Raw genomic sequence first — 16236 nt, 5'->3', positions numbered from 1 at the left:
CTTTCGTTTAGAAAATACCGTCAGGGACATCCAAATCCTTAAATTTCGTCGTCCCTAGATTTGGACGTACCTAGACATGGACGTTTCTGATTTTTGGCTATTTTCGAAACCAAAGATGTCCATGTCAAAAACAACCAAATGCAAGCCATTTGATCGTGGGAGGAGCTAGCATTTCTGGTGCACTGGTCCCCCTGACATGCCAGGACACCAACTGGGCACCCTAGGGGGCACTGCAGTGAACTTCATAAATGGCTCCCAGGTACATAGCTCCTTTACCTTGTGTGCTGAGCCCCCCAAACCCCACTACCCCCTACTGTACACCACTACCATAACCCTTACGGGTGAAGGGGGCACCTAGATGTGGCTACAGGGTTTTTGGTGGGTTTTGGAGGGTTCGCTGTTTCTTCCACAAACGTAACAGGTAGGGGGGGACGGGGCTGTGTCCACCTGTCTGAAGTGTACTGCACCCACTAAAACTGCTCCAGAGACCTGCATACTGCTGTCATGGACCTGAGTATGACATCTGAGGCTGGCATAGAGGCTGGCACGACATATTTTGAAAGATGTTTTTTGATGGTGGGAGGGGGGTTAGTGACCACTGGGGGAGTAAAGGGAGGTCATCCCCGATTCTCTCCGGTGGTCATGTGGTGATTTCGGACACCTTTTTGTGCCTTAGTCGTAAGAAAAACAGGTCCAGGTGAAAATGTCCAAGTGTTCATCGGGGACATCCTTCTTTTTTTCGATTATGGGTCAAGGACGTCCAAGTGTTAGGCATGCCCACGTCCCGCCTTCGCTACACCTCCGACATGCCCCCTTGAACTTTGGCCATCCTTGCGACGGAGTGCAGTTGGGGACGTCCTAAATCTGGTTTCGATTATACCGATTTGGACGTCTCTGAGAGAAGGACGTCCATCTTCCGATTTATGTTGAAAGATGGATGCCCTTCTCTTTCAAAAATGAGCCCAATAGCAACCCCAAAGTTTATCACAACAGTCTTGTTTGTTTGAGATGTTATGATTTGAAGAACCATAATGCTGTCTCTTTTACATCATTCTGGAGGGTCAGCTTGATCAAGAATCACTGTTCCAGTGAACAATACGCAAATGTTGTCACAATTGCCCACCTATTGCATCAACCAAGTTGGCAGGGGAATTTCCTGCAGACCTTGAGAAAATTTGCCAGTCATTATAACCTTACACCATATCTATAGTCCGTAGTGCAACATGCTCTTGCAAGGAAGTTTTAATTAGCCAGACTCTGTACTTTGGGGCCATGTATTGTAATTCTATATAGTAGTGCTAAATAGTGTTATGTAGAGGGTATTTCCCCTACGACTCCCACACAGCTCAAACCTGTGTAGTTGGAACCTTGTCCCTTACCCACACACATATTCTCTTTCACGCCATCACTGGAATATGACTTATGATTCATTTGTATTTTCTGTTAATGTCATCTTTTGCTCATTCTGTTCTAGAATGATGAAGGGAGTGTTAACTCTTGACAGCTAGTCAAGAAATGTATTAATATAGTGCAATATAAGGTATCATCTTATATATTTTTTATTTTATTTGTTAAAGTATTTCTGAGAGTTCAAGTGAACTAATATGACAACCACATTACTTCATCTACCAGTGGACTTAACACTTAGATTTTTTATGCTGGGCACTGAAGTCCTATCATCCTGAAGGAGCTGCAATTTAAACAGTTCTTGCTGATATTTAAAAAAATGGTTCATTATTTGATGGTTCCAAGCTATTGTCTATTTCTACTAACCTTCAATGCAGTGAAAATACTGCAGCAGACCTAGCCGATTAATATCTACAGTTGCCAAGGTAACTAGTTAATGTTATTTGCTGCAAATGTCCAGAATAAGCTTCCAAGAAGTTATTTGTAAGCTGTGAATCTCGAGAGATAAAAATAATATATGTCAACTCTCCTCAAACCCAACCTAAAAAGCAATTTTCATTCATTTTTGGTACTATATCTGATTCTAACAGTACTGTAATAGCTGGAGGTTTGTTTCCAATGTCACTGAGGGAGTGTAGATCCATGCATGAAACCATAATGGGAAGTGTACATCAGAAGGGGCAGGACCCGGAAGGGACTCAATATGCACATGATATGCTTCGAAGTATGTTTCTCTTTATAGCCCTGATGCTGTCACACACAAAAAAAAGCCGTAGCAGCAAGGTTTGAGTGGATGGAGCGGACCATAGGAGACGGGAGAATGGCAAGAAGGGGAAAGGCTAGATGAAGAAGGGCTGGAAGAGAGAAAAATGTCTAAAACTGTGCTCTACCCATCAGCGGAAGACTCAATTTCCCTGGCAGGAGAGAAAGAGATGGCTTGATAAGCTGCAGTTTCCCACTGAATACAGGAGACTTGGAGGTCTGCAGCTGTCCAACACATCTACCTGCACCAGCCAGTCCTGGCAGGATCGGACATAATGAATAGGTCACCCTGTCACATACTCATTATCCCCCATACCCCAAAAATCGAAGTGTTGTGACACCAGATGACACCTCGCTCTGGGGGATGTCTGACAGATTGCATGAACAGTAACTCCAACCTCCCCATGTCCTGCCCTGTGTGAATCACTCGTAGGCAGCATTAACCAGGGAGCATCATCTCATAATGCACAATGCCTGGGCAAAATGTTGTCTAACTACCACACATACCTGGGGGATTACCTAACCATCTTTTTGGGCCCCTGTACAGGAAGATCCTTAAAACATGCTAGTGGATTTGTTAGTAACATATCAGCAGTGACACGTTTGTGGCATCCCCTCATATTTGCAGAAACTTCGTTGTCACCAGGGATCTAGAGGTGTTGAAGAGCAGATACAGGATGAGCAGGAGGACCAACTCTTTCTTGGTGGTGTGCATATGCCATCACCCACAACAATGCAGAAATATGACCCCTACAAATACATGCCCCCTCTTTCTCCCCCAGCTCCACCAAAACTCCTGCCCTCACCCCGTGCTGCTGCTTCATGCACATCCCAACTGAGACATGATGATAAGCCATGCTGCCATGTACCTCTCCATGGCTGCACTCACGATTACAATCAACAGAACACAAAGGGGCCCATTTACAAAGAATATGTAAGACCAATGAGGCTTACCGTGTGCTATCCAGGAACTACCACAGACCTAATATGGCTGCTGGTGGTAGTTCCGGCTCAAGTGCACACCATTTCTGGCGCTTCATAAAAAAAAAATTATAAAGCACGGCACTAACCTACCAGTAATAGGTGCATTGTTATAGAGCTAATGAATAACTCCTCTGACAGCACCAGCAAACACCATCATAGCACTATGTATCCCTACCTCCCTACCATCTATGCTTTGATTTTTAGTGGATCATAACCTGCTCTTAGCAGCCTTGTCTATAGATGCTACACTTCTCACAGAGCTTCTATACGTAACTGTGCTATATGTCAATTATTTATAGTTTATCAACGAAAAATTTTATTTTAAGAAAAGTCCACTAATCCTGTAGGGATGAGCTGTCTCTCTATAGTGCCACGGGTAGGCTGGAGCTCAAATCATTCGCTCATTTGTTTTACTTTTGCTCGTGGTGTGCTAACAGCAGGTTATGATCCACTAAAAATCAAAGCATAGATGGTAGGAAAGTAGAGATACGTGGAGGGGCAAAATCAAACGGCGCTGGCCATCTTCGGGGCCGGCTCCGCAAGGGGGCGGAGCCAACCGTATTTTCGAAATACGGTTTGAGCCGGCTAAATCGATTGCTGGGTTTAAAGGAGATGGCCGACTTTGTTTTTCAGCCATAATGGAAACCGGACCCAGCCTTCTCAAACCCGGCGAAATGCAAGGCATTTGGTCGTGGGAGGAGCCAGCATTTGGAGTGCACTGGCCCCCCTCACATGCCAGGACACCAACCGGGCACCCTAGGGGGCACTTCTAGAAATAAAAAAAGTAAAATAAAAATAGCTCCCAGGTGCATAGCTTCCTTACCTTGGGTTCTGAGCCCCCCAAAACCCACTCCCCACAACTCTACACCATTACCATAGCCCTAAGGGGTGAAGGGGGGCACCTACATGTGGGTACAGTGGGTTTTGGGGGTTTTTGGAGGGCTCAACATTAACCACCACAAGTGGAACAGGTGGGGGGGAGGGATGGGCCTGGGTCCACCTGCCTGAAGTGCACTGCACCCACTAAATACTGCTCCAGGGACCTGCATACTGCTCTCAGGGAGCTGGGTATGACATTTCAGGCTGGCATACAGGCTAGCAAAAACTTAAAAAAAAAAAAACTTTTTTGGGGGTGGGTCACGTGATGCTGTGAGGGAAGGAGGAGCTGCTCAGGGGACTCTCCCTCTCTACCTCTTAATCGCAATTTTTATCAGCGCCAAACGACAAATTGTTGACCCAGAAGGAGTCTGAGGGTGAATGGACAAATTTGTATCAAAAACAGACCGGCAGATGGCTTCCAAGACGCCGAGACGAGGGCCAGATCGCGCCCGCGCGAGTGAAGACAAAATGGCGGCCTCACCTCTGCCAGCGCAATCCCCAGCAGACTTCATCCCAGAGTTAACAGAGGCGGTAGTAAAAGCACTCGATTCTAGATTCGCTCAGCTGTCAGAGCAAATCGCGAGCATGAACCAAACAACCATGGAACTATCCCGTCGTACTGGGGAGCTAGAGTGCAGAATGGCGGAAGTGGAAGACACGACACAAGGGCAAGCAGACGCCTTGGAAATACTGAAGGAGCTGACCAACGCCCAGCAGCAAAAGATCGAAGATTTAGAAAATCAAGCTAGGAGAGAGAACCTGAGATTCGTAGGGTTCCCCGAGTCTCTTAAGGAGTCTGCCTTGCTGACAAAACTGGAGGCCTGGCTCCTGGAAATATTTCCAGCAGTGGGGGAACATGGCCCCATATATTTAGACAGAGCACACCGGATTGGGCCATTGCGAGCTACGGCAGACCGCCCGAGGATAGTCATCGCAAAATTCCACGACTACACCCAGAAAACGCAGGTCTTGCGACTATACAAAAGTGCACAGGAGGCAGTTACATTTGAAAGACGTCCGATTTGGATCTTTCAAGACTATTCAGCATCGCTGTCATTGAAACGACGAGCGTACTCCTCAATCTGCACTAAATTAGTGAAGAATCAGATTCGATTCACGATGCAATACCCAGCCACGCTGAAAGTACAGTACAACAACGCATGGCACACATTCAACTCCCCAGAAGCAGTAACCGCCTGGATTGGGTCAGCGCAAGGACCAGGACAATTAACCTGACTGTATTACAATTATTAGAGATAAGTATTGATGCTTAATGTAACTGGTTATTATCTCTGTTGAATTTATGGCAAGCTGTTATGTAAAAGTTGTTTAGGCATAAGTTCAATATAGAGAGGAGATGTCTCCAACACAGCACTTAGGTGACCTGCGCTGTGTTACCCAGTAAGGAGCACGACGACATTTGTGTGGAGAGGGCTAGGGAAAGAGGGGGAGAGAGGGGGGAGGGGAGGGGGAGGGGGGGTGGGTGGGAAGAGCGAGTTTGGTTTGGAGTGAGAGTCAAAGTGAGACGATGGGAGCGGAGTAGACATGGCGGTCACGAAAAGATGGTCCCCTGCTCTGGTGACTGTGGTTGGGTCTCTGGGGGAGGCTGGGCCTCCGGAGACTTTTTTGGAAGCATACAAAAAGTTTTGAAAAGAAGCGGGGAAATTAGGAGAGATGGGAAATATAGACCTCAGCATTTTCTCTTGGAACGTGTCAGGGATTACCTCCCCAATAAAACGTAGTAAGATTTTAGCACACTTGAAACGCCACAAAGCGGAGGTAGCATGCCTACAAGAAACAAAACTAACTGACCATGAGCATGCAAAGTTGTGTCAGCAATGGGTGGGGGAGTGTCATTACTCTTCTTCTGGGGTGGCTATTTTAATTCAATCCAAATTGATCTACAAAGACACTGATGGAAGGGTGGTATTGATCCAACTAAATTACCAAGGGAAAATTTTTTATTTATGCTCAGTGTATGGGCCTAATGCATACTGTCCAGCCTTTTTCCAGTCACTGGCTGCAATGGGCCAGAGACACACAGATGCACCATGGGTGTGAGCAGGCGATTTCAATCAGGTTATGGACCCATGCCTTGATAGGTCCTCCCCCAGAGCGCACATGGCAGTGGGCAGGGGGAGAGGCATTCCAGCACTGTGTAAAACTCTCAGTTTGGTAGACCCCTGGAGATTATTGAACCCTGCAGTCCGTGACTATACCCATCAATCTAAAGTACATCAAACATGGTCGTGCATAGGTTATGTTCTCATAACACAATCGTGGTTTTTCAGAGTCAAAGATTGGCCCCACAGTGATTTCAGATCTCGCCATAATAGGACTGGAACTGGAGTTTAATATGGGGGGGGGGGGGGGACCTGCCAGTTTCTGGCGCTTCCCCTCATACCTGTCACAAGATAAATACTTGATTGAACATCTTCAAACACGATGGGCTTATTATGTAGACACTAACGCTGCTTCCGCCCCCTCGCCTATAATATTCTGGGAAGCCTCAAAGGCAGTTATGAGGGGAGAGGTGATAGCATTCTTAAGTGAAAGGGCCAGGCAGCTGGCAAGGGGTATCCTGACATTGGAAACAGAATACAAGCTGGCTAAAAGAGCACACATTACAAACCCCTCTAATGAAAACAGAGATCGAGTATCCACTTCACTAGCGGCCTTGAACTCTCTAATACATGAACAAACAAAAAGGCACCTTTTGGCCAAGTGGTTGAATTTTCAGCGGTTTGGCAATAAGTCAGGTAGACTTTTAGCTCAGGTGGCTAGGACAAAATCATCGCCCCATTACGTTCCCCTGTTAAGGAGATCCGATAGGACACAGACCAACAAACCGGAGGAAATAGCAGGTATATTCCATAAATTTTTTGAGACAGTCTATTCTGAGCAGCCGGAAGATCAGGGACAATTGCTAGAGGATTATCTGGCCGATGCGGGTATGCCCAGATTGGAACAGAATGCGAGGGAACATTTGTCCGCCCCCATAAATGCCCAAGAATTACAAAAGGTTGTTAAAACACTACCGACAAAGTCAGCCCCAGGACCAGACGGATTCGCAAACGTATATTACAAAATTCTGGGCCATGAGCTGGTGGGACCTCTTATTTCATACTATGACTCTGTAATAGAGCGGGGGGTTTTCTCCCCTAGGGAGAACGAGGTGCTGATTACCCTTATCTCTAAGCCTGGCAAGCCCACAGATCAAGCAGAATCTTACAGGCCCATCTCTTTACTGAACGTGGACATTAAAATATTGGCACGGGTCTTGGCAAATAGACTAGCACAATTCCTACCCCAGTTAGTAGACGATCACCAAGTAGGTTTCGTGAGAGGTCGGCATGCCACAATAAACGTGCGAAAAGTGTTATTGTCCATAGCCCATAGCCAAATGCATAGAGATCCACTTTTATTACTAAGCCTAGATGCCGAAAAGGCATTTGATAAGGTGCAGTGGGACTATCTATTTCGAGTCCTTGCATATGTGGGACTAGAGGGGTGGTTCATGGAAGCTATTAGGACATTGTATCACTCTCCCACGGCACGCATCGTGGTAAATGGGATTCAGTCATCCACATTTGTAGTGAAGAGAGGGACCAGGCAGGGCTGCCCCCTCTCCCCAGGATTATTTCTCTTGTATTTAGAACCGCTTTTGCGAACCATTCTTGCAGACCCAGGTATAGTCAGGGTGCCACTGCCTTCGAAATCGGTAAAGGTTTTGGCTTTCGCCGACAACATCCTATTGACACTCACCCACCCAGCCCAATCTGTGAAGCAACTGTTAGAAACCCTAGATGAATTTGGGTTCCTCACGGGATTCTCCTTAAACTACCAAAAATCGATGGCCCTACCCATTCAGTCCGAAATTCGTACAGCTTGGAGAGATGACTTTCCCTTCCAATGGCCAAACTTGGAAATAAAATATTTGGGAGTTCAAATACCATCAGATCTTAGTAAACTTTATGACTTAAACATGGGGACACTGAAGCAGCGAGCAATCAAACTCCTTCACAGGTGGCAGGCACTCCCACTCACACTAACAGGTCGTATTGCCCTATACAATATGGTATTATTTCCAAAGTGGACATACATGTTTCAAATGCTTCCTTTGTGGTGGAGGGGTAGAGAGGATAGGTGGCTCAGAAGAAGTTAAATACGTTCCTGTGGCAAGGCAAAAGAGCCAGACTACCGTTGACCAAAATAATGCTTCCCCGGACCAAGGGTGGGCTGGGTCTCCTGGACATATGCTTGTTTTCCATTGCCAGTAGCCTTAGGCACATTTCAGATTGGTTCCGTTCCAAAAATTTCTTTTCTTGTACTGACACTGAGATTTCGTTGGTTGGCCCACTGCACTTTGCATATTGGTTACAGGCCCCTTCGGGAAAACTGCCCAAATTAGGACCATATAAACATATTCTTGCCCCCTTAAGAGCCACCTGGAGATGGGTACGCAAGCGTAGTGGTAGGGATAGAGAGGTCTCCTTGCTATTACCGATACAGGGTAATTTGGAGTTCCCGGCGGGGCTCTCCTCGGCCACTTTTCGGGGGTGGGCCTCCTCTGGAGTCCGTTACCTATACCATGTGGTCTCAGAACAGGGGGCCATCAAGCCATTTAGGGATCTGTGTGAGGAATATGGCCTGGGAGTACAGGATATATTTGCATATTACCAGATAAGACATTACGTCAATTCCTCGCCTCCAGCTGCATTAACCCAAGAATCGTGGGAAGAGTTGGACGAACTATTGGGCTTAGAGGCACAGCTCCAGGTCCCTTTGAGCTATTTTCACAAACATCTCAGAGATACAATGCAGGACCTTGATCTTGAGATAGTGAGGCAAGAGTGAAATCAAGAGTTGAATCTTAACCTTCAGCAGGAACAAATAGCAGCGTGCCTCCGGGCAGCCCATAATCTCACTGAAAATGTGGCATGGTGTAAAATTCAATACAAATTCCTGCTGCGCCTGCATATTTCTCCCCACAGAGCGTTCTGAGCCACCCTACGGGAATCAGACACTTGCTCGAAATGTGGGAGTAGTGGTGCTAATCTGGGACACATGTATTGGAATTGCCCAAGAATTCAAGCTTTTTGGAGGTCGTTGAGTGACCACGTATCACAGATGTGGTCCTGCTGGTGGCGCCCACTTCCAGGACAACTATTTGATATTTTTAAGACACAGAGACCGATGCCAGTGTGCTATAAATCATTCTTGAAAAAATCCACATTGATGGCAAAGCGAACTATCTTACAGTTGTGGTTGGACACTGCAGCCCCGAGTGTAACACATTGGAGATCGGCTATGATTCATTGCTGCTCCTTAGAGAAAAAGGGAATCATAGACCTTGCCTCAAAAAGAGGCGACATTTTCTGCAAAACCTGGTCCCCGTTTTGGGACACTCTCACTCCAGTAGCCAGAAGTCAGATTTTGAATTGTTAGAGGGTGGGGGGAAGGTTGGGAAGAGTTTAGGGAGAACAAGGGGGGGGGGGGAAAGAAGGGGGGACTTGCTATGAAAATGGTCCAATTTGTATATCTTCTTGGTTTTGTTTTTGTTACATGTTCTTTGTTTTGGATATCAATAAACAGATTTAAAAAAAACAAAACTTTTTTTGGGTGGGAGGGGGTTGGTGACCACTGGGTGAGTAATGGGAGGTCGTCCCCGTTTCCCTCCGGAGGTCATCTGGTCAATTGGGGCACTTTTTTGTGACTTGAACCTAAAAATAAATGGACCAAGTGCAGCAGGCGAAATGCTCGTCTGAGCCGGCAATCTTTTTTCCAATATGGGGTGAAGCCGGCCATTTCGTAACCACGCCCCCGTCCCGCCCCCACCCCCCACCCCCGTCCCGCCTTCTGTACCCTCCCTTGAAGGTTGGCCGGCTCCGCAACGAAAAGCAGTTGGGGCCGGCCAAAATTGGCTTTCGATTATACCGATTTGGCCGGGATCAGGAGATTGCCGGCCATCTCCCGATTTGTGTCGGAAGATGGCCGGCGATCTCTTTCAAAAATAAGCTCAATAGTGCTATGATGGTGGTTGCTGGTGCTGTCAGAGGGGTTACTCTTTAGCTGTATAACAACACACCTATTATTGAGCACTATTATACATTTAAAGAAAGATTTTGTTTAATTTATAAATTAAATTTTAACTGCCAGACCCTCGACCATTCTTCTAATGTTAGGAGATCCCTTTCCATCTTTTCTACTCCCTCCAGAGTATCCACGCTTGACTATTTTCGTGTCATCCACAAAAAGGCAAACCAATCAGCAATATCTCCCACAAATATATTAAACAGAATAGGCCCCAGCACCGACCCCTGAGGAACTGCACTGCTCACCTTCCTTTCCTCCGAGCGGATTCCATTTACCACCACTCTCTGCCACCTGTCGGTCAACCAGTTTCCTATCCAGTTCACCACTTTCGGTCCTAAGTTCAACCCTTTCAGCTTATTGATGAGTCTTCTGTGGGGGACTATATCAAAGGCTTCGCTGAAATCCAAGTAGTTTAAATCTGGCGCATGTCCTTTATCCAGTTCATTGGTCACCCAGTCAAAGAAGTCAATAAGATTTGTTTGGCAGGATTTTCCTTTGGTAAAGCCATGTTGCCTCGGGTCCTGTAACCCATTGGCTTCTAGAAAGTTAACTATCCTTTCAGCAGCAACTCTATTATTTTTCCTACCACCGATATGAGACTTACCGGTCTGTAGTTTCCCACTTCTTCCCTGACTCCACTTTTGTGGAGAGGGACCATATCCGCTCATTTCCAATCTTGTGGTACCTCTTCCGTCTCTAAAGATCTATTAAATGTTTAAGAGGTCCCACCAGGGCCTCTCTGAGCTCCCTCAGTATCCTGGGATATATCCCATCTGGCCCCATAGATTTGTCCACCTTCAGATTCTCAAGCTGTTTATAAACTCATTCTTCTGTAAACGGCGCAGTATCTACTCCATTCCCAGATGTTCCCTCGGCAGCCAACCGCGGACCTTCTCCAGGATTTTCCTCCATGAACACTGAAGAGAAATAACTGTTTAGCATCGTTCGCTTTATCTTCAGCACTCTCCACATAGCCATTTTCATTATCTTTCAGTCTCGCAATTCCATTCCTATCTTTTCTCCTTTCTCCAATATATCAGAAAAAGGTCTTGTCACCTCTCTTTACTACTACTACTACTATTCAGCATTTCTAAAGCACTACCAGCTTTAGCCATTTTTCTTCTGCTCGCGCTTTCGCTGATATTTATATATCAGCTATGCTGATATATAAATAAATACAATACATAAATATTTTAAAATTTGTATGTCATTTTTATTGTGTATGATTTTATAGTAGCCGCTTAGGTGTTAAGTGGCTTAAAAGTTTAAGTAAATAAATAAATTAAATAAATAGTTGGCAATGAGGGGCATTTTCGAACGGGTGTGCCCATCTCTAAGGACGTCCTGGCGAAGGGACGGAGAAACCCGTATTATCGAAACAAGATGGGCGTCTATCTTTCGTTTCGATAATACAGTCAGGGACGCCCAAATCTCAACATTTAGGTCGACCTTAGAGATGGTTGTTCCTGGTTTTCGGCCATAATGGAAACCGAAGACGCCCATCTCAAAAATGACCAAATCCAAGCCCTTTGGTCATGGGAGGAGCCAGCATTCGTAGTGCACTGGTCCCCCTCACATGCCAGGACACCAACCGGGTACCCTAGGGGGCACTGCAGTAGGCTTCACAAATTGCTCCCAGGTACATAGCTCCCTTACCTTGTGTGCTGAGCCACCCCCCAACTCCCCTAAAACCCACTCCCCACAACTGTACACCACTACCATAGCCCTAAGGGGTGAAGGGGGGCACCTACATGTGGGTACAGTGGGTTTCGGGTGGGTTTTGAAGGGCTCCCATTTACCAGCACAAGTGTAACAGGTAGGGGTGGATGGGCCTGGGTCCGCCTGCCTGAAGTGCACTGCACCCACTAAAAACTGCTCCAGGGACCTGCATACTGCTGTGATGGACCTGGGTATGACATTTGAGGCTGGCATAGAGGCTGGAAAAAATGTTTTAAAATTTTTTGGGGGGTGGGAGAGGGTTGGTGACCACTGGGGGAGTAAGGGGAGGTCATCCCCGATTCCCTTCGGTGGTCATCTGGTCAGTTCAGGCACCTTTTTGAGGCTTGGTCGTGAAAAAAATGGACCAAGTAAAGTCAGCCAAATGCTCGTCATGGTCACCCTTCTTTTTTCCATTATTGGCCGAGGATGCCCATCTCTTAATCATGCCCCAGTCCCGCCTTCGGTACTGTGCCGACACGCCCCCGTAAACTTTGGTCGTCTCTAAGACGGAAAGATGGGCGTCCTTTTCTTTCAAAAATGCCTCTGAATGTCTCCCGTGTGCCAGACATATTATCCTAAGTATATCTATGCAACCCATTCCAGTTGGCAGTGCTATATTGGTACTGGCCATGATCTGTACCAAGCAGGCTCTGGGCATGTGGGAAGATTTTATGTGGGAAGTGAAAAAGTGATCCTTTGCTCATATGACGCTAGTATGGGACACACCATCTCTAGAATGAGAAAACATTGCAATGGTCTGACGTCAAGGCTGCCCCCTCCCCCCACCTGTGACACTGACCAGCAGTCAGGGGGCTTCTAGGACAAACAACACTGATATGGTTAGTGGTGTTTCATGTCATTAAGGAGTACAAGTGCATTACACTCCCAATCACAGACTATCTTGTTAGATCCCAACAAGCTATGCTGGCACCACTGACTGACAGCAAATGATAGACTGCAGGTCAGACCCCACTGGGTGGTGGGAAGGACAGGGATGAGGCACAGGAATGTAGAAGACTAGGTCCTCAGAACGAGGCTTGCACCTACCCCACATGCTGGCAAAATGTGCCATGCACTTTATCCCAGATACTAACCAGAGTTGTTTCCTCTCACAGCCCTGGATGAGGAAAAGGAAAAGGAAGAGAAGGAGGAGAAACAGGAGGTGGAAGAGGCCGATGAAAACAGAGGAGCAACACCCCCCCCCCTCCCAATAACAATGACAGCAAACCCCAAGACATGTCACAGAGGGCCAACAACCCCATCTTGGGCCTGCTCTACCCCTGGAGCCCATGCCACTGAGTCAAGAGGGGATAGAGGATGAGAGAGGAGAGGAGGAGATGGAGGGAGGCAGGGTCTATGGGTTGCATGGACCCAATGCCAGCACTTGGGTCCATCCCCACCACATCAGGGCAAGTAGGAGAACTGCAGCTGCAGAGACCAAACAACAGACATGCTAGTCCAGGCTTGCCCTGCAGCCAATGACTACCCTGGAGCCAGTGGCCCCCACCTGGATGTCCAGGGTGATGGGCATGAGGCTCCTGAACCTCCCTCTGGGATGATCTGCTGCTAGTCTTCACTTATATGCACCATATCATGAGCCTCATGGTCACTACCATGGAGAAGTTGTAGGCTAAGATACCTGTCCTCACAGAGGCCATGAGGCAGGTCAGGGAACATATCTCAGTTCCCCCATCCCAGCCGCCACAGCCTTAAAGGCACCTCATGATATGGAAATCAACTGGCCAAACGCTTTTAAAATAACGGTGCCAATATGCCTGGCACTATATTAGAAGATAGGTTGTAGAAGGCCTAGAATGGAAAATAACTGGATCATAGATAACAAGAATTACTAAATATTTTTCATGTGCATATTATAGAAGTAAAAATAAAAATTGAAAGGAAGGCGGATTTTTAAGACTGATGAGTAAAATGGGAGTCCAATGAATGTGGGCATAAAAATTATTAACTTGCTGCCACAGTCGGGACATTTGAGGTCTTTTTCCTCCATCTTAATATATAAAAAATAATGGAGAGAGATTAATTTGATACTATTCAAAAAGATAAGAACCATTTTGTCTTCAGCTCCACTGTTTGTAGTTTTTTTTTGCTGAAAGTTGCCTCGTTGTAGCATATAAGCACACTCCATAAAAAGTGTTATATCTACCAAAGGAAATACAGCTTTTCAGTCTACTATATATGTGCCATTTTTTTTAAAAAAAAAGCTTTGATTTAGGGTATAACATACACACATTTGTTTTACAGGTGTCACAACTGTACTCACAATGACCACACTGAGTATCAGTGCAAGAAACTCACTGCCAAAGGTAGCTTATGCTACTGCCATGGACTGGTTTATTGCAGTATGCTATGCCTTCGTGTTTTCTGCTCTGATTGAGTTTGCAACAGTGAACTACTTCACAAAACGAGGTTATGCCTGGGATGGCAAAAGCTTAGTTCCTGAAAAGGTAACAGTTCCAATGACAATCTTGTATTAACACAATATGGAATTGTTATCAAAGATTTTTATCAATTGGACCTGGTATTTCTTTTAGCACTGCGGGCAATTGAATTTTCTTTATGTGAATTTTGCAACAGTCTATTTATATTAATTAATCATGGTAATTATTCAGGATCACAAAATTAAACCCAATCGATCAATACATTCAACATGTGTAAAAAACAAAACCACACCAAAAAAACCCAAACAAAATATGTCAATTTTAAGCTGACAATTACATGGTCATCAGGTTAAATTAAGCACTGGTGCCAGCATTTAAGGTAATCTGTATATTAAGTGCCATTAACTGAACATGTAGCGACACTGAATATAAGCATTGGTCAGTGACTATTCCAGCAGTATCTATTTAATTTAGCATTTAAATCTTTAAACATCTAGGTCACATCCAACCTAGCTGTTTAGAGATTTAAATGGCCCAATACTATCCATATAACATTTTTTAAAAAGCTGTGGATAGGCTAGTTTTGCTGACTGCTGGTGAATGCATAATTTGCTTTCAATATCAGTCGTGTGAGTACAGAAATGATTTTACATAATCATCAACCCAAATATTGCTATTAAAGAGGCAATCATAGCTGCAGAGGTTGTGTTTTTCCTACAGAAATTGATGCACCTTTGGTTTTCTGTTAAGATATCATGGATTAAGTTTATCACAATCTCCAAAGCGTTGATTACCACCACCACCCAGACAAGTGTGATTAGATGCTGAAACACAATTGTGTGGAGTGTTTGAATTGGGTCTGTGAAGCTTTTTGATACACTGAGCTGTTACTTTGGCTGGAAACTAAAATACAAATATGGATGTTGTTTTCTTCACTGCTTTTTACAATGTCACGTTTTTATTTGCAATATTTAAATTTGCTCACACCTTTTCTGTAGTACATCAAAGTGAGTTACGTTCAGGTACACTGAGTATTTCCCTGTCAGGCTCACAATCTAAGCTTGTACCTGATACAATGGATGGTTAAGGGCCCCTTTTACCAAGCTGCGATAAAACGGGCCCTGCGGTAGCGCTGGCACAAGAATTCACCGTGAACCAAGACTCTCTTTTACCACAGTGGGTAAAACTACTACTACTACTTAACATTTCTAGAGCGCTACTAGGGTTACGCAGCGCTGTACAGTTTAACAAAGAAGGACAGTCCCTGCTCAAAGGAGCTTACAATCTAAAGGACGAAATGTCAAGTTGGGGCAGTCTAGATTTCCTGAATAGAAGTATAGTGGTTCGGTGCCGAAGGCGACATTGAAGAGGTGGGCTTTGAGCAAGGATTTGAAGATGGGCAGGGAGGGGGGCCTAGCGTATGAGCTCAGGGAGTTTGTTCCAGGCGTGGGGTGAGGCGAGGCAGAAAGAGCGGAGTCTGGAGTTGGCGGTGGTGGAGAAGGCTTTTTTTGTTTGTTTTAAAGGGAAATGGTCCTGCGGTAAGTGAACCAATTGCCATTTTCTGGGGTAGCCCTTACTACCACCCATTTAGGAGGCAGTAAGGGCTCCTGTACTACCCGATTACCGCCGGGTAAGCCCCCAGCGCTAGAAAATAAAACTGCATTTTCTTGCAATGGTGAGTTTGCGCGGTAGGCCTGATTTGCTGCACACCAGCACAGCTGTAGCCCTACTGCCCTTTAGTAAAAGGGCCTCTAAGTGACTTGCCTAAGGTCACAATGAGCAATAGTAAGAACTGAACTGCACACCCATGGATGTCAAGTCCGGTGCTTTAACCACTATGCTACTCCTCTTTTATGCATGAGTATATGAATAACTGCTTTACTTTCCTTTGCCATGATGCTATGATTTGCCCCTTTACAATCATATATTGGATTCTGGTTCTGTGAAATCGCTTTTTGGCATCCACTTTTTTATGTTTTACTTATTCAGA

At 45.6% G+C, this 16236-nt stretch overlaps 1 protein-coding gene across 1 annotated transcript in view; it reads left to right on the top strand.

The window, feature by feature from the left end:
• LOC115476824 (gamma-aminobutyric acid receptor subunit alpha-1) overlaps positions 1-16236 on the top strand; it is a 169260-nt gene that overhangs the window by 138678 nt on the left and 14346 nt on the right. Inside the window, exon 9 of the mRNA XM_030213400.1 lies at positions 14110-14312. Within this exon, the coding sequence (XP_030069260.1) occupies positions 14110-14312 (203 nt within the window). The remainder of the gene's footprint in view (positions 1-14109; positions 14313-16236) is intronic.

This window comes from Microcaecilia unicolor, chromosome 8 (assembly GCF_901765095.1).
Source record: "Microcaecilia unicolor chromosome 8, aMicUni1.1, whole genome shotgun sequence".
In the NCBI taxonomy this organism is placed as follows: domain Eukaryota; kingdom Metazoa; phylum Chordata; class Amphibia; order Gymnophiona; family Siphonopidae; genus Microcaecilia; species Microcaecilia unicolor.
Note: the sequence above shows the minus strand (reverse complement) of the source record. Positions and strands in the feature narration are given on the sequence as shown.